The sequence below is a fragment of the Guillardia theta genome (genome assembly GCF_000315625.1).
Source record: "Guillardia theta CCMP2712 unplaced genomic scaffold GUITHscaffold_116, whole genome shotgun sequence".
Classification (NCBI taxonomy): Eukaryota; class Cryptophyceae; order Pyrenomonadales; family Geminigeraceae; genus Guillardia; species Guillardia theta.
In genome coordinates, this window is record NW_005434558.1 from 17094 (window position 1) to 42978 (window position 25885).

Below are 25885 nucleotides of genomic sequence, written 5' to 3' on the forward strand. Positions count from 1 at the left end.
TCAAGGGAGATAAAACGATGATGCTATGTCAAGGGAGATGTCAATGAAGGGATTCGATGGACATGAAGTCGTTCACATGTCGTAGGGGTCCCCCAAATAGCCGAGCAAACGTGTTGAGCATCCAGAAATTGAGGGAGGAGAATCGAGATACAAGATCCTTCTCTTTGAATGTCAGGTGAATAACGGTGGTTAGTTGTAGGTTTGGTGGAGGTTTCCTCCGTGCTCGGGACCGTGTCAACACAGAATCAATATGCGTCAAGCCATCGGCATTGGCGTCATCCTGGGCTTCAATGCTGCAGGTATCCTGTAGCATGGTGCGCCCTCTGCTCCTCTCTAAGCTGCATGTCCCAGGAGAGGCAGTCGTAGAGAACCTCGCTCCATGCTGGGCAGCAGCCCTGTCAGGTCAGATCGCCAAAGGAGATACCATCCTCAGAGGTGAGGACGCAAGTCCCTGGCGCCGCTGACAGCCTCCCAGTCAACGGGCAGTCTGTGCAGGACAGCAGCCCAGAGGTCCCGATCTCCATGAGGCTCGCCAGGTCTCATGCGCATGTCCGCCGGCTCGGCATGACGGTGTGCGCTGCAGGTTGAGGGACCGGATCCTGGGCCCTGAGAACACTCTTGTGGGTATGAAGCTACGGCATGCGGATGTGAGTTGGAGGATGATGGGAGCTTTGGTGATGCTGCTGCAGGGATCTGAGCATGATATCCACGTTGTTCGCTTCCGTGGAAGTAATTCCTCCTTCCCCCTCCTCTCCTCCCCTCCTCTCCTCTCCCCCTCCTCTCCTCCCCCCTCCTCTCCTTACCATCCTCAAGCTCCTTTACGCTCTTTTGTGCTTCTATCTGAGAGATGTTGCAGCATCGGCTGAATGCGAGACCCAGCAACTGCACCTGACTGCAGGTGGCGCACCACTCTCCTCCAATCGTCTCCTCTGGCTTCCTCCTCCCTCCTTACCCTGCTCTATTTTTCTCTCCTCCACCACCTCTTCCCGATCCGTCCACTTGCTCCTCTCCCTCCTTCGTGCAAAACCCCACACCCTCCTACCCGCCAGCCCCACACCAACCCTCCTCCTCTCAAAGTATCCCAGGGATCGGCATCGACGTTGTGAAGAACGCTGAAGGGAAGTGCATCGTGAGGTGAAGTCCTGGCGAGCGTGCGATAGGAGCTGACGCTTCAGCAGCGCCATGTCCGAAGGAGGAGCAGCGAAGAGCACTGGGCTGCTGAAGGTGCCTAGCTGCCCCCCTTGCTGTCTGTTAGACCTTTCTCTTGCCTTGCTGTGGAGGCAGAGCAAGTAGCTCGTGAGGTAGCAACGGATGTTGGTTGTTGGTAGGAGCTCAGGAGTTCCGTTGAGCCGTCAGGTTACTCGTTGACGAACGAGAGTTTGTGTAGCCGTGCTCCATAGGCCGCACTGAGATGATGTGGAGCGAGGCAGAAGGTCTGGTGGGCTTGCGGCACACAGGCAGGAAGGACAAGGGAGGGAGGGAGGGAAGAGGAAGAGGAGGAGAGAAGATATGTCTATCTTTGTAGCATAATCCTTGCGTCAGGTGGGAGATGAGATAGTATCAATCAACGGCGCCTCCTGTGCTGGCCTGTCAAAGCTTCAGGTCCTTCAAGCATCGCAGGGCGTCTCCTATACCAGAGTCTTCCTCTCCGTCAGAAACCACCAGCGAAAAGTGAGGAAAAATCCCATGATATCCTCCTCCTTTTCTCTCCTCCTCTCCTACTCTTTCACGTCCTCCTCTTCTCTTCCACCTCTATACCCACCTCCGCTGCTCTGCTCTCTCCACCTCCTCCTCGCCTATGGTTTCTCGTGGCGGCCCTGTGTATTCTTTCCTCCCCAAGTGAGTTCCTATATCTCAGTCTTCACTCAGGCTTTCGATATCACAATCGTTCGGATGCACAACTTGTCCAAAAGCGCACAGGTAACTTCCCCTCCCCTCCCTCCCTCCCTCCCTCCCTCCCTCCCTCCCTCCCTCCTCCCTCCTCTCTCCACTCCTCCCGCTCCTTCTCCCTCCCTTCCCCCTCCTTCGCTCACCTCCCAGCAGGAGCTCGCTGTCTCCTACCGAGCTCTCCTCGCGAAGCTTCTCCTCCGTCGAGGTAACAAGAGCTGGGGTACGGCTGGCAGCTGACTTGAGGGCAGAACGAACGAGCATGCCAGATAAGGAAAACGAGCCAGCGAACAAGCAAACTGCTCCCGCTCCTGCTCCCGCTCCCGCTCCTGCTCCTGCTCCTACGTGGGCGACGGAGGGGGGCAAGAGCAGGGAAAAGGTGTTGTCCGAGGGTCAGGAGGACACGGCGACTCGTCCGGTTGCTCTTCATGGAGAGAGAAGAAGGAAGGGATTAACAGAGGCGGAGCAGGTGGAGCAGGGGACCTCCCTCCCTCCCTTCCAGCTGCAGATCAGCGGAGACATCGAGGAGGGAAGGATTGCGCGTGCTATCTATGGATACAATGCAATCCGGTCTCCTCCATTCCCTCCCCCCTCCTCCTTTCCCCCCTCCTCCCTTCCCTCCCTCCAACTTACTCCTTCTGTCTCCTCCTTTCTCCCCCTCCCCCCCTTCCCTGCAACTTTCTTCTTCTTTCCCTGCCCCTGCCTCTCCTTGTTTTTCCTCTCTCTTACTATTTGCAGAGGAGATGAGCTTTCTTTTAAGCCCAACGATATCCTCACTATCCTCTCCCGCTCAAAGGTAACACTCCCTCCCTCCCTTCCCTCCCTCCCTCCCTTCCCTCCCTCCCTCTCTCCCTCATCCCCTTCTGACGGGTGAGACAGGACAAGGGCTGGTTGGTGGCTTTGCTGGACGGCAAACGGGGTCACGTACCTGAAAATCATCTCGGCTACATCTCGAAGGGTGAGCGATCACGAATTAATCCTCCTCTCTCCTTCTCTGTACTCCTCCTTCACTATCTCCTCCTCCTTCACTATCTCCTCCTCCTTCACTATCTCCTCCTCCTTCACTATCTCCTCCTCCTTCACTATCTCCTCCTCCTTCACTATCTCCTCGTGCTGCAGATAACTTTCTCACCTCCTTTTTCAGTTTCCCCGCCCTCATCGCAGGAGCATACCTCACTACCTTCCTCCTCCCCTCCTCCATCGTCTCCTCCCCCAACCTCTCCTCAGCTGCTCCCCGACATCGCAGCAGGCAGCGAGCTGCTCAAGGTGATGACTTTGCTCGCATGCTCTCGCATGACCGGGGGAGCAGCCTCTCTCCTACGTCCACGAGCTTGAAAGGGACCAGGACAGATGTGAAAAGAGACAGCCAGCAGGAGCAGTGACGGCAGGAGCAGGAGCAGGAGCAGGAGCAGGAGCAGTGACGGCAGGAGCAGGAGCAGGAGCAGGAGCAGGAGCAGGAGCAGGAGCAGGAGCAGGAGCAGGAGCAGGAGCAGGAGCACCAGATCGAGCTGCTTGTCGCTCATCTTCGGTCGATTTGTCAGCCCTGGATCCGCGATGCTCGCAGGTGTCGCCGGTCGCTGCTGCCTCGACGCGACTCTGGTCCTCCTGCTCGGGCATTGAGAATCCTCTTCCTCTTGCCGACGTCAAGAGCTCCAGGTTTAAGTAAGTTCTCCTGCTCCTCCTCCTGCATCATACCCACTTCATCCTTCCTCACCTCATCCTTCCTCTTCTTCATCATATCTTTCTCCTCCTTCCTCTTCTCTTTCCCTCTCTCTTTCATCCTTCACAAATCCCTATCTTCATTCTCCTGCTCATGACCTTCTTTCTCCTGCTCTGCTACTGCAGGCAGCTCATCATCAGCGGCTGCCCGCTTGACCAAATCCGGAGCTGCAAGGTATTTATCCTCATTGCCTTCCTCCGCTTCTGATCCCGCCCTCCCCCCTTCTTCCTCCTTCCCCTCCCCTTTCCCGCTTCTGATCCATGCTTGGCAGAACGATCGCGAGCTCGACGCTCTGGCACACATCCTTGGGGGGAGGTGATGGGACGAGCAGTAGCGCAAGCAGGGAGTGAGGAGCCTGCAGGTTCGACGATCGAGGGGTTGACCAGCACGTAGCTGCTGAGGAAGAACGACCCCTATCCTCCTCCTCCCTCCTTGAAATTCAGATCATCGGGTACCTCTCTGCCGCCCTCAACCTCTTGCTTCCCCACCTCCCCCGCCACTCTCCTCTCCTCTCCTCTCCTACTTCCCTCCTCACCCTTTCTCTCCAGAGCTAAGAACCTCCCTGTCATCGGCAAGGTCCTCCACAGCTTCCTCCTCGTTACAGCTGTTGACAAGCATACAGACCAACGGCTCCTTGCTCTTCTGCACTATCTCCTATGCTGGCACGACAGTTCGGACCTCCTCCTCTCGATACAGGTCCTGCCCCCTCCCACTGCCTCCCTCCTCCTCCCTCCTCCTCCCTCCTCCCTCCTCCCTCCTCCCTGCTCCCTGCTCCCTCTTTTACCGTTTCCTCCCTCCCCACTTCTCCTTCTAACCGGCGGCAGCAGCTCGTTGGCAAGTTTCAACGAGCGTTTCTACTTCTTCGAGGAGGAGGGGCAGGACAACGTCCGAGTGTCTGTGCTGTGCCGAGGAGAGCACGGAGAGAGAGTCATAGGGGAGGCGAGAGTCGAGGTGTGTTCTCACCCCCCCTCTCTCTCCCCCACCTCATCCTCCTCTCCCCCTCCTTTTCTTTCTCCTCCTCCTCCTCCTCCTCCCCTCCCCCCACCTTTCCCTTCTCTTCCGCTCGTCCTCTTTCGTCCTCTTCCTCTCATCCACTGCCGCCTCCTCCTATTTCCGCACTTTCTTGTCTCTGCAAGGGAGACTTATTTATGGTCATAGCTCAAGGGGGCAGCAGTGAAAAACGAAATCGAAGTAAGATTTTCCCTCCCTCCCTCTCCCTCCCTCCCCCCTCTGCTCGCCTTCTGCTCCCCCCTCCTCCCCCCTCTGATCTCCTTCTGCTCCTCCCTCCCTCTCTTCACTGTCCCTCAGGGATGGTTCGATCTGAGCAAGCAGAGCGCCCTTGTGGTCGGCAGCACTGGGGTGAGCCTCAACTCACTCCCCCAGCTGAGCTGAGAAGAAGGCAGATCGCCGCGCTCCAGGTCAAGGCGAAGCTGCACGAGCACGGGAGGAAGGAGGAAGGAGGAGGACGAGGGGCGAGGCAGGAGGAGAACAACAAGATTGAAATCAGCTGCGATACGAGGGAGGCTGTCTGCCCCAAGTGCCAGATCTACTTGCAGAGGAAGGAGGCGGAGATTGCACATCAGTTTGAGGTTCCTTGCCCTCCGCCTCCTCCCCGCCTGATCCTTTCGCTAGCTGAAGCTCCAGTGCAAACTGCGGGACATTCAACGCAAGAGGCACGAGGTGAAGCCCCGCCCCTCCCCCCCTTCCCGCAGCCGCCCGCCTCTGACTCCAGCTGCCAGGACGCCCAGAAGTCACTCTCCTATGCTGGTCTGCTCCTCGCCCCTCACGACCCGTCTCCTTACACCCAGCAGGATCTGGCGAGCTGGGAGACCAGAGGATGATTTCCCAGCTGGGAGCTCTGCAGGTGACCAGCTGGCATCGTGGCTGCCGTAGGGGGTGGAGATAGCTCAGTGACGTGGCAGATGGAGAACGAGAGGCTGGCCAAGGAGCTGCACTCCCTGCGGGCTGAGATGAGAAGAGCTGAGAACGGCAGGACGGGTTCAGGTGGGGTCATCGTCTGCTCAACTTTGCGGTTGACGGGTCGGCTGACGGGCCCAGCAGAGCTCGAGCGGGAGCAACAGTTGATCATCCAGAACTGGGGTGAGCGGCCGACGACCTCGTGTCCTCTGAGGAGCTGAGAAGTCCGGCAGGCGCATCCCTGAGGAAGTTCCGGGGAGATTGCAGGAGGTCGAACCTGACACCTTTCTGTGAGGTGAGAAACTTGCCGGCTAGGTGGGGTCGAGCTGAGTGCTGACGTGTGTTCAGGACTTCCTCGAGGATTGCTTCAGGCTGCGAGAGGTTCTCACGTCCTCCAAGTTCGGGTGACTGACTGACTTTGCCCCTCCCCTTTCCCCTTCGCCCCTCCTGCCGTCCCTGTCCCTCCCGTCACATCCTCCTCGTGCTCCTCCCCTCGCTCTCTGTCATCCTCTTCTTCCTCCTCCCTCTAACTTAGCACATACAGTTCCAACGCAGAGACAGCACAGATTCTCGAACAAACCGAGATGACAATCAACGAGTGAGTGACTTGCGGAAGAAACGAGGGAGTGACAGAGGCCCGAACAGAGGGAGGGAGGAGGAGCCTGTAGTTGTGGTGCCAGTGGTGGAAGAGGAGGCGATGATGATGATGGGATGATGCTGATCGATGCTGATGGCAGGTCGATCAACGTGAGTTATGAAGACAGCGAGAGTGACAGGTCCATTCGTTTCTTCTAGTCATTCACTAGTGTCATGTACGGTGTTGATAGTAAACTTCTCCTAAAGGTCCCCGGGCCCGGGCCTGTGCCACCGACTCTGATGTGTCGACTCACATCGCCTGCCTTTACTCAAAGTTAACTCACATTATCATGATCAGAGTACGATGACATCTCACATTATCATGATCGGAGTCCAATCACATCTCGGATGATCGGACATGATCCGATCATCACTATAATCCGATGCCATGATGTTCGATCATCACTATAATCCGATGTTCGATCATGATCGGAGTCCGATGATCGAGTGAGTTCAGGCTTCAATTTCTTTCTTTTTCTTTTTCTTTTTCTTTTTCGTTTTTTTTAAACTTTTTTTTTCCTTTCTTTTTTCCCTACTTTTCGAGGCAAACTCCACCACCATCATGCAGGGGCGCCAGGGCGTCGCGCTGCTGTTGCTGGCGGCGACATGGCAGCAGGCGGAGAGCTTCATGCAGGTCGCTCCCTCGTCAAGGATGCTCCATCCTACGAGCACGCGAACATGCTTGCGCATGTCTGTGGAGAAGGGATCGCGGGTGAGGCCGTTGCTGTTGTTTCACGTTTTCGTCTTGATCCATGAACATGCGAGGAGGAGGGGATTTAGTTCCGGAATGACTCGAGCGACAGGTGGCTGTTGTCCCTGCGTATGAGAGAACAGGAATCTGTGTCACCAAGGTCCTCGTCGACAACTCTTTCAAGCCCGTGGTTCAAGTACCTGCTCCTGCTCCTCCTTCTCGTCCTCCCCTCCTCAGTGACTCTTGGCCCCTCAGGTGCCTCCGGGCTTCACCGACAAGTCTCCTCTCCGATGGCCCATCGACGGCTTCCCCAACCATGTTCCCGAGGGTGTGCAGGTAGCAGGAGCAGAGGGGAGTGGCAGCAGGGGGAGGGCGTGACTGAAAGGTTGTGCAGTTGGTGAACGATCAGTTGCCTGTTGTCAAAGGGCTTGTCATCGCGACCGAGGAGAGTGCGGGAGTTGTCCCTTGCTATCCGCTGAGTGTTTGCGGTGCAGGATCCGGCCGATTCCCAGCAGCTCCGATACTTCCTGGGCGGGATCCAGGGGCTAGAGAAGTGAATCGTCAACAAGGGTCAGGATGGGACTAACGGCGTGTGACGCTAGGGTTGTGATGATGTCAAGAGTTGGAGTAGACAGGAAGGATGAACTGTTGTTCAAGTTCAACCCGTTCCTGAAGATCGGCAAGTGGTGAGGAGCCGTACCCAGCCCCTCGTCCTCTCCTCAGCCCTGAGGGCAGGTACGAGATAGAGGAGACCCTCAAGCAGTGTGCTGCTGAGCAAGGCTTCGACTACACCATCGTCCGCACAGGTCGACCTCTCCTCACGCCTCCTCGCAAGCCGCTGCAAGGCGTTGACTTGCTGCAGCAGGCCAGCTGCAGGGCGGGCCCTTCTATAACTCCAACCGCGAGTTCCAGTCTGCTCTGGAGGGGAACCTCTTCGACTTCGAGCACCAGGTGCCTGATGAGCGACAGGAAGGGACCACTGGCTCATCCTCTTCCTCTGCAGTCTTTCCAGGTCTCCTTGACCGACCGCATCGACGGCAGTACCTCCCGCGACCTCGCGTCGACCGCCCTCTTCGAGGTACATGCTCCTGCTCCCCGTCCTCCCTCGTGCGGGGGTGACTTCGATCTCAAGGCTCTCCAACGAGACGTCAAGACGTTCAGCATCATCTCGAAGAAGGAGGGATTCGTGCCTTGCTCTGTGAAGAACCACATGCAGGTGCCCTGCTCTCTCACCTAGCTCTTGCTCGTCCCTCCAGAACCCTCCTCCCCCTGGACCTCTAGCTTTGTTCTACTCCCTTCTGCTCCTTCCAGAGCCTGTCACATCCTCTCTTTGCAAGATTCTCTGCTTCCTTACATGTGACTATGTCGGGTCTGTGTATCCTTCTTCGTTCTTGGAGCAAGTCTTGTCACGTTGGAATCAGTTTCTCGATTTTGTCTCTTTCTTCATCGTGTAACTTTTGATTTATTCTTCACTGATGATCCTTCCTTTGCCTGAAACGCACAGTGCCCTGCAGCCAACACCAAGAGCCGAACGGTATACTCCTCCTCCACCTCCTCTTGCTGTCCGACTTTCTGCTCACGTTCCCTCAGGTCTACACGCCTTCTCCATCCGAGTGGGAGCAGGCGTTCTCGCAAGCCTCCTAGGGCAGCAACACGTTTCTCAAGACAACTTTGCGTTGCTCTCCAACACGAGCCGAATCGCTTCCGCTGCTCCCAACTTGTCATGATCGTTCACCGTCCTGTCCGCCACCTCCTTGAGCTTGGGGACAGCATTCCCCACCGCTACTGCCAGGCCTCCTGCCTCCTTCACAAGCTTCAGCATCTCCAGGTCGTTCTCTCCGTCGCCCATGGCCATGCAGGCGGCAGGAGACACGCCGAGCGCTTGCATGGCACGACGCACTCCCGACGCCTTCGAGGCCCCGGGAGGAAGAATCTCGAGCATACCTGCGGGTCCGTTAGAGATGGGGGGGGGGGGGGGGGGGGACGAGGAGGAGAGTGTAGGGATGGAAGGAAGAGAAGGAGAGGAAGAGAAGAGGGGGAGGAGGAGGTGAAGAAGGATTGTGTTGAACGGACAAGATAGGCGAATTGAGGGAGGGGGCAGAGTCAGGGGGTGTAGATGGCGAGGAGGAAGAGGGCAAACCGTCCATGGCCTTTGTGACGGCAGCAACTCCGGCGAACTTCTGCTCGATCTCAGGCCTGTGTCGCTTGAGGATCGCCTCCTCTCCGATGAACATCATCTTGTACACACACAGCTCTCCCTCAGCCCCCAGCCTTCGCATCCCCTCCTCTCCGACGCTCGTCGGCGGCGGCTCGTTGTACGGGCGCAGGACGTCGGTGTCCTTGTTCGTCTCCGACGTCACTATCATGTCCTTGTCTGTGTACGCGACGATGGTGATCTGGTGGGTGTTGGAGTAGGTCACCAGCTCCTGCACCGTCTCCCGGCCCAGCTTGATCTCCTGGATGGCGTTCCCTTCGTTGTCGCACACGAGGAGGCCCTGGATGAAGACCCCTGGCCCGCTGATGGTGTATCCCTTGTCCTGTAGCCCCAGTGCTCTCCTCACGTCCCCACCCATGGGCCTCGGGCCTTACCCGTCGCCATGACAACTTTGACACCTGAGTTCACAGCCTCGTTGATCGCCGCGCAAGTCTCGGGGTCCAGCTGGTGCTGCTTGTTGAGCAGAGTCCCATCCACATCTGCATCCAACCAGTGAGCGGATCCACCACCACCTCCACCTCCACCTCCACCTCCTCCTCCTCCTCCTCCACCTCCTCCTCCTCCTCCTCCTCCTCCTCCTCCTCCCCCTGCCCCTCCTCTTCCCTAGCTCAGTCATCGACCTTCTGGTCCTCCTTCCTAGCACTCACACACACTGCATCCTCCCCTCTCCTTCTCCCGCCCTCGTCTACTCTCCTCGCACCTGTAAAGATGGCTTGGAACTTTTGCGTTCGACTCAGGAGAGCATCTTCCCCGCATGTGGAGGGCACTGACGACATGCGGGGACCGAGTCGGGTACGAGGCCGATCATGGCAGGCAGCTGCGATCCTTCGCGCCACGGATGAGACCTGCGGGGCTGACCGCAACATGGTCGGAGCCCAGCAGTATGCGAGGGAGAGATGGCTGAAGATAGAAAGGATCATGACGCGAGCGGATGTCTCCATGCCGGATGTCCCTTGTCTAGATCTCGATCGCAGCAATCATGACAGGCTGACAAGATTCATGGTCAATGCAATATGCGTCGCAAAGGAGGTGAGAACGTGTTTGATCCCCCTTCTCCTCCTCTTTTGCTGATCTCTCAATGCAGGTTATCCAGCAAGCTCAGCTACCTTCCTCTTGCAGACATCGGCATCTATCGCTACATCCTGACTCCATCCATCATCATAAACCGTAAACACATCTTCACACCATCTCGCTACCATCGAGCATGATACCGCAAACTTTCTCCTACCATCTTATCCTGTTCTTGTCTTGTCCTACTCCTCTCTGGTCACTGTCCCATTCTTATCCCCCATTCCGCTCCCCTTGCATTTAAAAGTCATCCTTTTTAAAAACATATCACCCCCACCCACTTAATTTGGATTTCAACGTGTCTCTGGGTGGGTGGGTAGTTGTGACATGTATTAAGTAAAAGTAGAATCAATTTCCTAGATGAGTAAACATTCGAAATTGCCTCTGCTGATTTCCAGTGAGTAAAAATCAATGATTAGGTAAGTAAACTTTTATTACCTGCAGGGACACTTTTTAAGTGAAATACAAGCTCGATTTAGTACTGTATTTTATAAGTAATCATTAGTCTACAATGAATTTGTAGCAACAAGATGGGGTGTGGGTGGTAATATATGTGGGCGCACGGGCAGCGAGGAGCAGGAGGACGACGCCTCCTCCTGTGCGCGCGGGACGGGAAGCAGAGGAGAGAAGGAGGAGAGAAGAAGAAGAAGAAGAAGGAGAAGAAGAGAGAGATAGAGGAAGAAGAAGAAGAAGAAGAAGAAGAGAGATAGAAGAAGAAGAAGAAGAAGGAGGAGAGAGAGAGGAGGAGGAAGAGAAGAAGACAGAGGAAGAAAAGGTAGAGATAGAAGGAGAGAAGAGGAGACAGAGACAGAGACAGAGACGGAGGCACGACAAGACAGGACCACACAGAGCAGAGAGGTGTAAATCACAGCATCGTTTGTTCCGTGAAGACAAGGGCGCGTATTGATTCAGAGACGGTTCCACACTCTGCAGCCAGAGCTCAGACCTTCCAGCAGGGTCGAGCGGATCTTGTGACAGAAGTGAAAGAGAAGAGGCAAGATGTTCGGAGGTGACCAGTGGGACTCGCGCCCTCGGGGGAGGGGGAGAGGAAGGGGGAGAGGAGATGGAACTTGGGGTATGGGTCCGGGAGCCGACTCTGCCCACCTCAGAGCCAAGGCACAGCATGCAGCTGCGGCGACTCCCTTGCCTCCTGCTGGCATGAAGGGCGCCGACCCGTCGCTGAGAGACAGGATCATCAGAGCAGGAGACGAGCGCCCGTCGTTGATGGAGGCGAACATGATGCAACTGACGGAGGATGTGGAGCGACAGCTGATGCGAGGGGATGGGGACTGGATCATCGACCTCATCATCAAGTGCGTCTGCAAGCTCGGGAGCAAAGTGCCCGTCCTGGGCGTGCTGGTCGGCATGGTCAACGTGGAGCACCCTGAGTTCGGGAAGCGGGTGATCAACGCCGTCCATGCTCGCCTGGAGGATGCGGTCAGGGTCGACGATTTCCTGTCGCAGAAGCTCGTCCTCCGCTTCTCCGCGGCCCTGTGCAGCAGCGGCGTCCTCTACATGTCCGGACTCGTCGGCCTTCTGCACGACTTCCTGACGGTGACGCGCGACACGAGAGCCCACTTTCGTCGTCGCGACCTCTGTGCATACCTGGTCATGAGCACTATACCCTACTGCTGCGAGACCCTGCGGGAGCACAAGCGAGAGGAGCTGGAAGAGATCTTCGGCATCCTCCGCGACTACATGCAGCGACGCCCGCCGGTGAAGGAGCTGCTGGACGGCTGCCTGAGCATGTTCCAGTCCTTCCCGCCTGTGGACCCTGGTCCCCTTGACGCGGTGGAGGACGCGTGGGAGATGGTGCTGTGCTTGATGGAGGCGCGGTGGATCCGCCCAGACTGTCTGGTCACTCCGCTCAACGACGGGACAGGTCGAGTGTCGTCGCGCCTCCGCCGTTCGCCTACTCAACACCAGATGCCAACTTTGCTGATAGAGGGAACCAAGAGCAGGCCCAAGGGGGTCAGGAGGATCCCTGTCAGCTTCCGGCTGCTGCCCTCCCTCATCGAGGTTCCTGTTCCCAACCTGTGGGTCATCCAGGACTGCGTCCGGGACATCCTGCACTTCTTCGCGGGGACAAGGGACTTGTTTGAGCCCGAGCTGAAGAACCAGCCCGGGGTCGGGGGGCTGAAGGGCAACGTGGTGGAGGGAGCGAAGCAGATCCTGAACCTCCCGTCGATCCCCAAGTTCGAGGGGGTTGTTGTTGAAGCGATCCTTTCCGAGATGCTGCGGCTGCCCAACTCGACACACCCTGTGGCCTACTACGCCTCGACCCTCATAGAGCTCTGCAGGCTCCAGAGTACGATGCACCCGGCGCTGGGAGCAGCGATCAACTACCTCTTCGACGCGGTGCCGACGATGCAGGCGGAGTGCGTTGACCGGGTGGTGGAGTGGCTTTCCCTTCACTTCTCCAACTTCGACTGGAAGTGGCTGTGGGCCGACTGGCTGGACGTTGTCATGCTGCCGGACCACTCGCCGAAGCGCAGGTTCGTGGCCGCGCTACTTCAGCGCTGCGTCCGCCTCTCCTACTTCGAGCGGATCCAGAACGCCGTGACGGTGGAGGGAGCGCTGGACCTGATGGGGCTCATCGACAAGGAGACCGGAGCCATCGCGCCCTCGGAGTACATCGAGGATCACATGCGGGAGCTCGTGACGGAGGTGCAGGACATGGTGTCGCTCTCTCGAAGGGAGGAGTGCTCCGTGCTCGAAGAGTTCGTGGCAAACAGCCTCAGCGACCTCACTTCAGAGACGCCGACCGCTGACCGAGCCAAGATCCTGGTGGCCGCCATGGTGTACGAGGGGAGGGAGAGCTTCAGCCATGTCCTCGGCATCGTCGGCAGGTACCTCAAGGTCCTCCGCTCCTGCGTGGAGGGCGAGCAGGAGCAGTTCGCATGCGCCACGGCGATCTCGCACACGTGGAAGAAGAACCCGCAGTGCTTCGTGATGGTGATGGACAAGTTCGTAGCGATGAAGCTCATCTCCCCCATCAACCTCGCCAAGTGGCTGCTCTCGTCCTTCGAGTACGTGGAGGGGAGGGGAGACGCTGTGTGGGAGCTCATGATCATGGCGATCCGGAAGCCGGTGGAGCTGGTGAGGACGGTGAGGAGGGATTTGTCAGAGGCCCAGAAGGAGCTGGACAAGCTGAAGCAGACGAGCGACGAGGAGGATGAGGAGATGATCCAGAAGGCGGACAGGATCTCTCGCATCAAGAACGTGCTGCGCTCCTCCACTCGGGACCAGGATGACATCCTCATCGCCGTCATCCGCGGGCTGGTGCTGCTGGCTAACGAATGCTACGAGAGGAAGGAGGAGAAGGAGAAGGAGGAGGACAACAACGAGACAGAGGAGAGTGGCAACAAGAAGCCAAAGCTCGACCCCGAGCAGGCGGGAGATGGCGCCGACGCCAAGAATGGCGACGCCATGGACGCGGAGACGAAGGAAGAGGAGGAGGAGGAGGATGAGGCGTCCAAGACCAAGAGCAGTAAGCGGAAGCACAAGAAGCGGTCTGAAGGAAACGACAAGGACTCCGTCTGGATGCGCATCCTCCATGGCCGCATCATGCAGGTGGGAAGGCAGTACGGAGCACAGCTCCATGACTGCCATGACCTGCTGGAGGACGAGTTGGCGTCGATCACGATCCAGGACGAGCAGCTGCGCAAGCTCCTCTCATCATTGCAGCGACTGCGATGAGCGCGCGGCTGGGAGGAGAAGAGGAGAAGGAGGAGAGGTAAAAGAATATGACGAGTCTGCTGATGAAAGAAGATGAAGATAAGAATTCGAGGGAAGCGAGACTAGTCCAGCAGGACCTCCTTCTTGACTCCCTGCTCCGAGGGCTCTAGAGCTGCAAGGGGAGTGTCCCTTACCACGCACTTGTCGTACAGCGCCTTGAACTCCTGCAAGTGCACCGTGAGCTCCCTAGAGCCTTCACGTCACAGAGCGGCTTTCTCACCGCCAGACTCTCGGGGGTCGTGAGACCGTCTAGCCTCTTCATGTCCTCCTCGTCCAGCTGGAAGTCGAACACGGCCATGTTCTCCTTCATCCTCTCCTTGTGAACTGTCTTGGCAACTAGCACGATGTTCCTTTGCACGCACCATCTCCCTAGGATCTGCTGCAGCGTCAGCGGCCTCCCCCGCAGCGCGAGTGCACTCTTCTCTTTCCTCCAATCCCTCTCCTCCTCCTCCTCCTCCTCCTCCTCCTCCTTCCCTTCAGTCTCCTCCTCCCTTCCTCACCTGCGCTGCTGTCCTCCCGTGCTTCTTGGCGACCTCAGCGACGCAGGGGTTGCCCATCTCCTTCCCCTGCCGCAGTGCCCGGTAGCTTTGGAGGACCACCCCCTCCCCCATGAAGTAATCGTACGTCTTCCTCCTCCACAGGAAAGGGTTCACTTCGATCTGGTTCACCACAGGAGGCACTCGAGCCACGGCCTTGAGCTCCTCATAGTCCTCCCTCGTGTAGTTGCTGATCCCGATCGCCCGGATCTTTCCCGCACCCAGCGCTTCCTCTAGCACCTGGTATGCCGCCACATGCTTCCCCGGGACAGGCCAGTGCACGAGATAGATATCGAGGTAGTCAGTCCCCAAGTCCTCGAGCGTCTGGTCGAGCTGCCGAAGGATAGCCTCCCTCCCCTCATACATCTTGTCTCCCCACACCTTGGACACCAGGAACAGTTCCGCTCGGGGCACCTTGCTCTCGCTGATCGCCTTCCCCACCAGCTTCTCGTTCCCATAGAACTGAGCACAGTCGATGTACCTTTGCACAGCGCCCTGTGAGCAAACGAACCAGCAGCTTCCCCCATCCCCCACTGTCCTCTCCCCTCTCCGCTTCACCTGTACCCGCACGCGAGCGCGTCTTTGATGATGTCGGCTGGGTCCTGGTCGGGTGAGTGCCCTGGCTCCGACGCGCTGTTGGAACTGGCGGGGACAAACCCGATCTACATGACAGTGAGATGGTGAACGAGTTACCCCCCTGACTGCAGCAGCAGTCGCTACCGCTATCACCACTGACATCTATGAATGGCATTGCCCTGCTTTCTTTCCATCTTAAGCTGACTTCACACCGATAAAAACATTGGTGGTTCAAAACATTTCTCCTTCATCCCAACCCGGTTTCCAGACACCGTATTTCATTACTGTTCATACTCCACATGTCACATGTCACATCTCACATGTCACATGTCACATCTCACATCTCACATCTCACATCTCACATCTCACATCTCACATCTCACACAGCGTCTCTCCGTGGTTTGTCTCTTCGTGTCCTCTCACCTTGTACGTGCCATAGCCGATCAGCGGATGTTCGACGCCATTCCTGAGCCTGACCGTGGGCACTGCCATGGGCTGAGGCTGCCACTACCCCACCTGTCAAACATACCTTATGCTGCTGGAAGAACTACGGGTGCCATAACACTACCCCACCCATAAAATTTCGCTTTCAAGAACCCCATCTCTTTATTCCATGTACCCGCATGTTGTCAGCAAAAAGTACCCCTACCTACCCCTGGATTCCTATTAATATTATTAAAATAACTCAAGTGATGCTTCAGATTTCATCAGAGCTGCTTTCAAATTGGTTCAGAATGTTCCAAAATCTCACAAAAGGTTTGAAATATATTTCTGTTTACAGTGAACCGCCAAGTGTGAGGTGGGTAGGGTGGGTTTGGGAGACTGCTTTCCCACAGGAGAACTAATAATGGGGGGTGGAGGGTGGAGGGTGGGGTATTTCATGATGGGGTAGTTTTACATACTGTTAGAAGAAGATTCCATCGTTCTATACGGGGTGGGTACAGTGCTTTACCTGAAGGGCCGGGTACGTTCTAGGGGGGGTAGGGGTCGAGGATTCCATTGGAAATTTCTGGAGATATAGGGGTGGGGTGGTGTACGTTGTCTTCAATGCATTGGGGTACGGTCATGAGAGAGGGTGGGGGTTCTAATAAAGGTACAGGGATTGGACCCTTCAGGGCACCTACCCTTGTACAAATTACACCCCGTCGAATTCTAGTTTGCATCTCGTGTATTAGATCACCGGTACTTATCCATATATTCAACTCTGCAAGAGGGGGATAAAGGTACCACCGGTGTTGACCAAAAATGACGAAATGTGGGGTGGGTATGACCCCCACCATTGTTCCTACCACCCCTACCCACAGTTTTCCCGCACGCGACCCTCCCCCATCCGTCCATCCCTTGCAGAACATCTCCCTGCTTGTTCGTTCAGTGCGCATCTGTGCTTGCGTTCGCTCTGCTTGGAGCTTTCCTGTTGCGTTTCCAGCACATCTGCATCATCCTCTTCTAAGAGCTGTCTGCTTCTTTATCAAGTGGATCTCTTCCATTCTTTGGTTCATGATGGGAAGACAGGTTCTTGCTGCCCTCGCACTCCTACCTCTTGCTTGGTGCTTCCAAGCTCCTACCAGCTTTCTTCCTGGAACCAGGGGCATCACTCAGCAAACATGCGCTACTCTCAGGCCTGCAGTGCTTGGGAAGATGCAGCTCGAGGCTCCCGAAAGGATTAAGATACCTGACACTTTCAACCCGGCGGAATGGGGCGTTGGGGGCGGAAAGGGAGGCTTCGGTGATGGGCTTGGTGGGTTCAAGGTTCCTGATAGCTTCAACCCAGCGGAGATGGAGAAAGAAAGGCAGGGTGGAAGAACAGCTGTGATGGACAGGCCTTCAGACAAGACTGATCCTGGGAAGAAGTACAAGGTTCTGTTGTTCAACGATGACAAGAACACAAGGCAGTACGTTATTGACACCCTAATGAAGTACATCCCTGGTATGACAGCAGACAAGGTAAGATGACGAATCTCTTCTTCATTCCGCTTGTATTTGGTTTTTCCGTGTTAACGTTTTGTCCTCAGGCTAAGGAGATCACTGTAGCAGCGCACAACACTGGCATGGCCATCGTTGGCGTGTGGATGTACGAGATGGCAGAGGCATACAGTGATGTGCTCCGCAGTGCAGGCTTGCGGAGTGACATTGATCCTGAGTAAACTCGTTGTTTCTTTTGCCTCTAACTGCCATGCGTCTGTTTCGAAGTACCATGCGCACTAAGCTGCTGCCTCTCTATGCTCTCAGCGTGGCTGGCTGGCTGGCTGGCTGGCTGGCTGACTCGAGCCACCCATGGAGGCAGTTGAAGTTTATCTTTCCTCCGCCGTACCACAAACCGTTTTCGAACTTGGGAAGTTGGTCATCCCATGTGCAATGGGCAGGCGATCACTGATACACCGCAGCAGCGCTTCCTTAGTCCCTTACAACTCAGAATCTTGACGCTCATTCTCTGTCCTCGTTCGGCTCGCCGTTTCATGATGTGTCAGGTGTGATCCGAGTTTCAGCTGAGCGTGCTCGTGAGACTCAGAGGATCAAAGATCGCCGCCGGTACGGTCACACTGCCGCCGTGAGTCGCGATGGCATGATGATGGAGAAGGCGATGCAATTACCACAACTTCAATGAAAAGTAATACTCCCGCAAACGATGTTGCTTGCAAGGCTGTGATCAGTCACATGTCACTGGGCCAGGCTCAGGCTACTTACGGTAGTAGGCCGCTTGTACGGTCATGATTGCGGCTTGCCGGAACTCGGAGACGCCCGGCCGGGCGCCGCGCCGGCCGGCCCGGGCCCGGGGTGCGGGCCCGGCCACCGGGGCCCGGGCCCGGGCCTCCCGACCCGTACCCGGTGACCGTACCGCCGGAGTCACGGGCCCGGGGCAGTCTGGCACGCGGCCAGTCACTGTGCGGTGGCGCGGCAAGTTGTTGTTGCAAACCACGGTGACTCGTCGGAGTCGGACCCGCCGAAAAAAAGGCTAGTACGGTGCGGTTCTGATGCTGAGGCTACAATCGGCGCAGCCGCGGGCCGGGGGCGAACTGGCACGGCGCAGTCACGCGGCTCGCTGATGGAACGTATGCCAGCCGTGCCAGTCAGATATCACGCAGTGCGGCGGGCGGCCGAGTCAGTAACAAAAACTCTCCTGTAAACCAAGACGACTTACGTGTTTTCGAGGCGGGCATGTACTCGCGGCGTGTGGGTGACGGAATACAAGTTTGTTAGACTTGTACTAGTCCAAAGTCACGCAGACGTCACATCGACCTTAGTTGTAACAAGACAGTTTTTGCTCAAGACCGAGTTTAATGTACACAAAACCAGAGTTGAGGAGCACATGAGAGATAGACTGTATGCAGGGATGTGAAACCCAAGCATCCAGACATGAGAGGACCTTAGCAAGACGGCTAGGAAAGCCCCCCTCTTCGTCCCACACGCTACATCGTCCGCCTTGCCAAACACGTAAGTCGTCTTGGTTTACAGGAGAGTTTTTGTTAACTCGGCGCTATCTGACTGGCACGGCTGGCATACGTTCCATCCTCCCCCCGAGTTTCTGAAATAGTACGTTACATCGGACGTCAGAAAGTCACACAAACAAGCTTGAAGAGAATGTCAGCAGAGTTCCAAGTCAAGATACGATGATACAACGTCAAGTTCACAGTCATGCTGAGTGGGCAATAACCATTCAAGGATTGTCCATTCTGAAGAAGAATTTCATGCAGGGCTATTAGATGGGCAGTGCAGAGATAAGGAGGATAAGATAAGAGAGTCTGAGGAGAGAACTTCGGAGTTCAGATAACAGAGAGAGAGAGAGAGAGAGCGTGCCCGCCGGCATTTGAAGACCAAAAGATAAATTTTGAACCGTAAAGAACTTGTGACCAGAGATTGCTGCCGCGAGATGGAACATCCGTTTCAAGGCATTCGAAGATTGTTGTGCAGTTGTACCTTGTTCGCCGATCCAGAAGTAGCTCCAGTTATGCATGCCACAGCCTAGCTCCATGACATGAAAACTTCCGCCAGATCTCCTGGTAGTTCCATTTGATCCTACTCAAAGATCAAGAAAAATAAGAATCGAATCAGCTTCAAGTGCGTTTCCACACGGTTAAGCAGATATTCGACCGACCAATCTGGCTGGGGAAAGGCTTGTTTTTCCTATTCGAAGATCAATCAAACAAATTGAGGCTGAGATAGGCCTAAACAACTTGCGGCTAGAAAGAGAGCCTGATTGAAGAGAGGAGTCATCCGAATGTGTACAGCTTGATAGAATTTGCATGAATTGTCAACAGCAACGGGAAAACAATACCAAGAAAGAAAAAACTCCAGTAAACAATTCAACTAACCAAATATAAGATCAACATGATTGAGCATGTAATCGGGGCCCATAACCGACGGAATACAAGTTTGTTAGACTTGTACTAGTCCAAAGTCACGCAGACGTCACATCGACCTTAGTTGTAACAAGACAGTTTTTGCTCAAGACCGAGTTTAATGTACACAAAACCAGAGTTGAGGAGCACATGAGAGATAGACTGTATGCAGGGATGTGAAACCCAAGCATCCAGACATGAGAGGACCTTAGCAAGACGGCTAGGAAAGCCCCCCTCTTCGTCCCACACGCTACATCGTCCGCCTTGCCAAACACGTAAGTCGTCTTGGTTTACAGGAGAGTTTTTGTTAACTCGGCGCTATCTGACTGGCACGGCTGGCATACGTTCCATCCTCCCCCCGAGTTTCTGAAATAGTACGTTACATCGGACGTCAGAAAGTCACACAAACAAGCTTGAAGAGAATGTCAGCAGAGTTCCAAGTCAAGATACGATGATACAACGTCAAGTTCACAGTCATGCTGAGTGGGCAATAACCATTCAAGGATTGTCCATTCTGAAGGATAAGGGAGATGCCTGGCGAGCTGATGCAATGACGAGAGAAGGAGGATAAGATAAGAGAGTCTGAGGACTCCGGAGAACTTCGGAGTTCAGATAACAGAGAGAGAGAGAGAGAGAGCGTGCCCGCCGGCATTTGAAGACCAAAAGATAAATTTTGAACCGTAAAGAACTTGTGACCAGAGATTGCTGCCGCGAGATGGAACATCCGTTTCAAGGCATTCGAAGATTGTTGTGCAGTTGTACCTTGTTCGCCGATCCAGAAGTAGCTCCAGTTATGCATGCCACAGCCTAGCTCCATGACATGAAAACTTCCGCCAGATCAGCTTCAAGTGCGTTTCCACACGGTTAAGCAGATATTCGACCGACCAATCTGGCTGGGGAAAGGCTTGTTTTTCCTATTCGAAGATCAATCAAACAAATTGAGGCTGAGATAGGCCTAAACAACTTGCGGCTAGAAAGAGAGCCTGATTGAAGAGAGGAGTCATCCGAATGTGTACAGCTTGATAGAATTTGCATGAATTGTCAACAGCAACGGGAAAACAATACCAAGAAAGAAAAAACTCCAGTAAACAATTCAACTAACCAAATATAAGATCAACATGATTGAGCATGTAATCGGGGCCCATAACCGACGGAATACAAGTTTGTTAGACTTGTACTAGTCCAAAGTCACGCAGACGTCACATCGACCTTAGTTGTAACAAGACAGTTTTTGCTCAAGACCGAGTTTAATGTACACAAAACCAGAGTTGAGGAGCACATGAGAGATAGACTGTATGCAGGGATGTGAAACCCAAGCATCCAGACATGAGAGGACCTTAGCAAGACGGCTAGGAAAGCCCCCCTCTTCGTCCCACACGCTACATCGTCCGCCTTGCCAAACACGTAAGTCGTCTTGGTTTACAGGAGAGTTTTTGTTAACTCGGCGCTATCTGACTGGCACGGCTGGCATACGTTCCATCCTCCCCCCGAGTTTCTGAAATAGTACGTTACATCGGACGTCAGAAAGTCACACAAACAAGCTTGAAGAGAATGTCAGCAGAGTTCCAAGTCAAGATACGATGATACAACGTCAAGTTCACAGTCATGCTGAGTGGGCAATAACCATTCAAGGATTGTCCATTCTGAAGAAGAATTTCATGCAGGGCTATTAGATGGGCAGTGCAGAGATAAGGGAGATGCCTGGCGAGCTGAGGAGAGAACTTCGGAGTTCAGATAACAGAGAGAGAGAGAGAGAGAGCGTGCCCGCCGGCATTTGAAGACCAAAAGAGAGAGCGTGCCCGCCGGCATTTGAAGACCAAAAGATAAATTTTGAACCGTAAAGAACTTGTGACCAGAGATTGCTGCCGCGAGATGGAACATCCGTTTCAAGGCATTCGAAGATTGTTGTGCAGTTGTACCTTGTTCGCCGATCCAGAAGTAGCTCCAGTTATGCATGCCACAGCCTAGCTCCATGACATGAAAACTTCCGCCAGATCTCCTGGTAGTTCCATTTGATCCTACTCAAAGATCAAGAAAAATAAGAATCGAATCAGCTTCAAGTGCGTTTCCACACGGTTAAGCAGATATTCGACCGACCAATCTGGCTGGGGAAAGGCTTGTTTTTCCTATTCGAAGATCAATCAAACAAATTGAGGCTGAGATAGGCCTAAACAACTTGCGGCTAGAAAGAGAGCCTGATTGAAGAGAGGAGTCATCCGAATGTGTACAGCTTGATAGAATTTGCATGAATTGTCAACAGCAACGGGAAAACAATACCAAGAAAGAAAAAACTCCAGTAAACAATTCAACTAACCAAATATAAGATCAACATGATTGAGCATGTAATCGGGGCCCATAACCGACGGAATACAAGTTTGTTAGACTTGTACTAGTCCAAAGTCACGCAGACGTCACATCGACCTTAGTTGTAACAAGACAGTTTTTGCTCAAGACCGAGTTTAATGTACACAAAACCAGAGTTGAGGAGCACATGAGAGATAGACTGTATGCAGGGATGTGAAACCCAAGCATCCAGACATGAGAGGACCTTAGCAAGACGGCTAGGAAAGCCCCCCTCTTCGTCCCACACGCTACATCGTCCGCCTTGCCAAACACGTAAGTCGTCTTGGCAAGATGGTTTACAGGAGAGTTTTTGTTAACTCGGCGCTATCTGACTGGCACGGCGGCTGGCATACGTTCCATCAGTGGGATGAAGAGGGGGCTTTCCTAGCCGTCTTACTAAGGTCCCCTCATGTCTGGATGCTTGGGTTTCACATCCTAGCATACAGTCTATCTCTCATGTGCTCCCGGTCAATTCTGGTTAAGCAAAAACTGTCTTGTTACAACTAGGGTCGATGTGATATCTGCGTGACTTTGGACTAGCACAAGTCAACAAACTTGTATTCCGTCACTCGCACAAACTCTGGCAAACTTGAAGGATCCGGCGGCCGGGGCAGCAGAATATGGTTTGAATTTCTGGCACAGTGCACTCAGTGCCGAACTTCCCGGCAACTTTCCCTGCAGTTCAACGGTTCAACGGTTCGCCGCGCGAACTTTGAAGGCTTCCAAAGCTGGCACCGTGTGAAGTGACGGCGGTTTGACCCGATGATCATCGGATTGGATTAACCACGCGGCGCGGCCCTATCGGCCCCGAGGCCGCCGCGCGGACGGTGAGGCCCGCAGGGCCTCTCGGATCCGGCCCGGCGGACTCGGATTCCTCACACGGTCCGCGGCGTCACAGTGCCAGTAAGGTCGGAGATCCTGTGTGTCACACCGTCACCTTGAGAGTCCGGCGCCCGGGCCGCCGGGCGGCCGGGCCCGCCGCCCGGAGTCACGAGTCGCCGCCGCGGGCCCGGCGGCCTCGGATCGGACTGTCCGCCGACCGTACGGGGGCCGGGCCCGCCGGGCGATCATAGTAACCGTCGATGAGTGATTGATAGTTACTAGTGAAAGTTGAAGTCAGGGCCCGGCCTGGTCACACTAATAAATCATCATGAGAACCAAAGCCTCAGTACAGACGGGTTCAGTCAACACCCCATAAAAGTTTGTCACAGTTTTTTCCCGAGGACTGCCCCCCTTTTTTTTGCGTGGTTGGAGTAGCGGCTTTCGCTGCCTTTTTTCATTTCCTAGTATTATATTGAGGCGGGTTTGTAGGCTTTATCATCGTCCTCCTTTGTTTGCTCCGGTTTGCCTTTTCTTTTCAGTCAATAAAAAGCTTTAAAAAATAATAGAGTTGGGAGTTGGTTCCAAAACATGCCGAAGCGCCGAAGGACCGAGGATCCAGACGACAGCAAGAGAGACTTAGTGAGCTTGCTGCTCGAGTCTGTCTCACAAACTCATGATATGATCAAGAGCTGCAAAGGCAAGGAGCAGATGCAATGGCTTACTACACAACTTGAGAAGAAGGAGCTCGAGCTGAAGAATGCGGTTGAGAAGAAGGAGCTCGAGCAGAAGTATGCGGTTGAGAAGAAGGAGCTCGAGCAGAAGATCGAGAGCTGCGAAAACCAGGAGCAGAAGCAATGGCTGACTACACAACTTGAGAAGAAGGAGCTCGAGCTGAAGAATGCGGTTGAGAAGAAGGAGCTCGAGCAGAAGTATGCGGTTGAGAAGAAGGAGCTCGAGCAGAAGATCGAGAGCTGCGAAAACCAGGAGCAGAAGCAATGGCTGACTACACAACTTGAGAAGAAGGAGCTCGAGCAGAAGTATGCGGTTGAGAAGAAGGAGCTCGAGCAGAAGTATGCGGTTGAGAAGAAGGAGCGCGAGCAGAAGTATGCGGTTGAGAAGAAGGAGCTCGAGCAGAAGATCGAGAGCTGCGAAAACCAGGAGCAGAAGCGAAGGCTGACTACACAACTTGAGAAGAAGGAGCTCGAGCTGAAGAATGCGGTTGAGAAGAAGGAGCTCGAGCAGAAGTATGCGGTTGAGAAGAAGGAGCTCGAGCAGAAGTATGCGGTTGAGAAGAAGGAGCTCGAGCAGAAGATCGAGAGCTGCGAAGACCAGGAGCAGAAGCGAAGGCTGACTACACAACTTGAGAAGAAGGAGCTCGAGCAGAAGTATGCGGTTGAGAAGAAGGAGCTCGAGCAGAAGTATGCGGTTGAGAAGAAGGAGCGCGAGCAGAAGTATGCGGTTGAGAAGAAGGAGCTCGAGCAGAAGATCGAGAGCTGCAAAGACCAGGAGCAGAAGCGAAGGCTGACTACACAACTTGAGACGAAGGAGCTCGAGCTGAAGAATGCGGTTGAGACCAAGGAGCGCGAGCTCAAAGTGGAGAAGAAGGAGCTCGAGCAGAAATTCTTGATTCACAATTATATGGCTGGAGGTCGCTTACAGACAGGAGAAATAATGAAGTCGACTTCCGTGATTGATGCAATGGAGGATCGTTTTGTGTACGATGAAACGAAGTTGTTTTTGGATATATCGGCAGACAGTGGGAAGGAGTCTGGGTTACGAGCATTTGAGGACGAGGATGTAAAGGAGAAGGGCATGAGAATTTTCAGCAGAAAGGGACTTCGGGAGCAGATGGACTTCATGCAAAAAAGAGTCATGCAAGCAGGAAGTTTGGGCTGGGTGTTGGGGGCACCAGGGACGGGAAAGTCTCTTACAGGCCTTGCATTCGCACTCTCCATTGACAGGGAGGTCTGGGGGGTGAGTTGGATGCATATCTCTCCTTATCCTGCAAAGGCTGTTCAGTGGATCGCTGCAAGGAAAACTGTATATGAAGCTGAATTGCAGACGACAAATGATGACTTTCTGTATGCTCTTCTGAATGGTGTGGATGATGATTCTCAGCATGTATTCGTACTGGATGGTTTCCTGCAAGACTCGCACAAAATGTTGCAGCATATGTTGATGCGATGGCGTGAAAAAAAGAAAGAGAATAGAAGAGTGCTCTTTATTTCATCGATGCAGACCAGGTACAAGGTGAAGTGGGAAGATGATCAGGTTTGGGGCGTGGAGGTATTTCTCCTTGAGTCATGGAGACTGGAAGAGTATCAAGAGGCAGTGATGGACGACCTGTTCTACTCTTCTGTTGAAAGGAAATTAGATGCAAACTTGTCTCGAGGATCGGTTGCTCAACGGTCATTTTCGAGCAATCTGAGCCGAGAAGATCGAATACTGTCCAAGTATTATTATGCAGGAGGATCATCAAGATACATGTTTCAGATGAGTAGTCAACAGATTATCGACGACGTTTCTAACACTGTCAAAAACGTGGGATTTCTTGAAACTCTCTCCACAAAGATAGGGCAGTACAGTGGGGCTGCAATCAATCGACTCTTTTCGATATACAAGGATCAAGACAAGTCAGAATATACTGTATTCTTAAGCAGGTATCTTACAGAGAAGATTTGCGTTCAAACAGGGTGTGAACAATTTACACGGTCTTTGGTGCATTTCTGCACAATGCATCATCCAGTTGCCAAAGGACTCATGCTTGAAGATTTGTTCTTCATGGTGGTACATCACCAAGGTTTGGCATTGCACGTGCGAGGTGAAGACGCGCAAGAAGCTTGGCAGGCTGCCCCTGTCGTGACTTGCTTGATACCTCTTACGAAAGGAGTGGTGGAGAGTCAGAGCTGCGACTTTTGGGTGCGACCACCTGATTTCAACCATCCAGGATATGATGGGGTGTTTCTTAGTAGAAGCAGGAAATTAGTACGGTTTGTACAAGTAACCGCAGCAAAAGATCATGATCTGAAACTACAATATTTCAAGGAACTCATTGACAATCTTGTTTTAGTAGGATTTCCGGTTCAACGAATAGAAATTTGTTTCATCGTGCTCCGTAAGGATCTAGAGTGTTTCAAAGTTTCGAAGGTCCTTGGTCAAGGATCTCTTGAGCAATATGGTTTTGCGAAAGGAAAGGAGCGAAGATCTATCAGGGTGATGGGTGTTGAGCTTATCTAATTGGACACTCCCATCATTTCAATATTTCAGTGGTGCTGAGTACCTGGAATTGAATCTGTTGAAGCAATCATACTTCAGTAAACATGTTTGAACCTAGAATTACTATGACTTTTATTGCTAATACACATTCTAGTCATCTCTCTTTCTTCACCCTGATTCTCC

General features: G+C 54.0%; 7 protein-coding genes across 7 annotated transcripts; 5 read left to right on the forward strand and 2 right to left on the reverse strand.

Moving 5' to 3' along the window:
* Nucleotides 1-250: 250 nt before the first annotated feature.
* GUITHDRAFT_117791 (hypothetical protein) lies at nt 251-6319 on the forward strand (the record flags this gene model as incomplete). The annotated part of the gene is made up of 31 exons (XM_005822929.1): nt 251-299; nt 352-435; nt 476-536; nt 584-647; nt 690-729; nt 1086-1134; nt 1179-1224; nt 1543-1602; nt 1870-1920; nt 2044-2095; nt 2139-2305; nt 2357-2457; nt 2626-2683; nt 2767-2845; nt 3429-3549; nt 3733-3781; nt 3879-3922; nt 4156-4183; nt 4230-4303; nt 4432-4558; nt 4916-4966; nt 5011-5196; nt 5240-5287; nt 5347-5374; nt 5419-5471; nt 5530-5611; nt 5666-5707; nt 5758-5819; nt 5873-5928; nt 6069-6122; nt 6262-6319. The coding sequence occupies 31 exons, from the start codon at nt 251-253 to the stop codon at nt 6317-6319; spliced, it is 2124 nt and encodes a 707-aa protein (XP_005822986.1).
* Nucleotides 6320-6701: 382 nt separating this feature from the next.
* On the forward strand, nt 6702-8556 carry GUITHDRAFT_155334 (hypothetical protein). Its single transcript, XM_005822930.1, has 12 exons — nt 6702-6872; nt 6964-7047; nt 7107-7187; nt 7246-7296; nt 7346-7404; nt 7454-7537; nt 7587-7657; nt 7717-7802; nt 7855-7929; nt 7984-8067; nt 8356-8385; nt 8442-8556. Exons 1-12 carry the CDS (start codon nt 6723-6725, stop codon nt 8493-8495), a joined length of 909 nt encoding a protein of 302 aa, XP_005822987.1. The 5' UTR covers nt 6702-6722; the 3' UTR covers nt 8496-8556.
* On the reverse strand, nt 8512-10007 carry GUITHDRAFT_117793 (hypothetical protein; the record flags this gene model as incomplete). The annotated part of the gene is made up of 4 exons (XM_005822931.1): nt 8512-8795; nt 8992-9360; nt 9441-9545; nt 9767-10007. The coding sequence occupies 4 exons, from the start codon at nt 10005-10007 to the stop codon at nt 8512-8514; spliced, it is 999 nt and encodes a 332-aa protein (XP_005822988.1).
* Nucleotides 10008-11211: 1204 nt separating this feature from the next.
* GUITHDRAFT_117794 (hypothetical protein) lies at nt 11212-13833 on the forward strand (the record flags this gene model as incomplete). Its single annotated transcript, XM_005822932.1, has 1 exon — nt 11212-13833. The coding sequence occupies one exon, from the start codon at nt 11212-11214 to the stop codon at nt 13831-13833; it is 2622 nt and encodes an 873-aa protein (XP_005822989.1).
* Nucleotides 13834-13934: 101 nt separating this feature from the next.
* GUITHDRAFT_90083 (hypothetical protein) lies at nt 13935-15489 on the reverse strand (the record flags this gene model as incomplete). Its single annotated transcript, XM_005822933.1, has 5 exons — nt 15408-15489; nt 14967-15070; nt 14373-14889; nt 14093-14251; nt 13935-14036 (listed from the first exon to the last, which is right to left on the reverse strand). The coding sequence occupies exons 1-5, from the start codon at nt 15474-15476 to the stop codon at nt 13935-13937; spliced, it is 951 nt and encodes a 316-aa protein (XP_005822990.1). The 5' UTR covers nt 15477-15489.
* Nucleotides 15490-16229: 740 nt separating this feature from the next.
* On the forward strand, nt 16230-17146 carry GUITHDRAFT_160172 (hypothetical protein; the record flags this gene model as incomplete). The annotated part of the gene is made up of 3 exons (XM_005822934.1): nt 16230-16248; nt 16357-16928; nt 16997-17146. The coding sequence occupies 3 exons, from the start codon at nt 16230-16232 to the stop codon at nt 17126-17128; spliced, it is 723 nt and encodes a 240-aa protein (XP_005822991.1). The 3' UTR covers nt 17129-17146.
* Nucleotides 17147-24962: 7816 nt separating this feature from the next.
* On the forward strand, nt 24963-25861 carry GUITHDRAFT_155337 (hypothetical protein). The gene has a single exon (XM_005822935.1). The coding sequence runs from the start codon at nt 24971-24973 to the stop codon at nt 25721-25723; it is 753 nt and encodes a 250-aa protein (XP_005822992.1). The 5' UTR covers nt 24963-24970; the 3' UTR covers nt 25724-25861.
* Nucleotides 25862-25885: the final 24 nt, after the last annotated feature.

What these genes read in the sequence shown, in the direction of transcription:
- GUITHDRAFT_155334 (XM_005822930.1), top strand. Translation starts at nt 6,723, where the DNA reads ATGCAGGGGCGCCAGGGCGTCGCGCTGCTGTTGCTGGCGGCGACATGG. An exon ending in CTGTGAAGAACCACATGCAG is followed by an intron (nt 8,068 to 8,355) that starts GTGCCCTGCTCT and finishes TGAAACGCACAG; the next exon opens with TGCCCTGCAGCCAACACCAA. An exon ending in CCAACACCAAGAGCCGAACG is followed by an intron (nt 8,386 to 8,441) that starts GTATACTCCTCC and finishes ACGTTCCCTCAG; the next exon opens with GTCTACACGCCTTCTCCATC.
- GUITHDRAFT_155337 (XM_005822935.1), top strand. Translation starts at nt 24,971, where the DNA reads ATGTTTCAGATGAGTAGTCAACAGATTATCGACGACGTTTCTAACACT.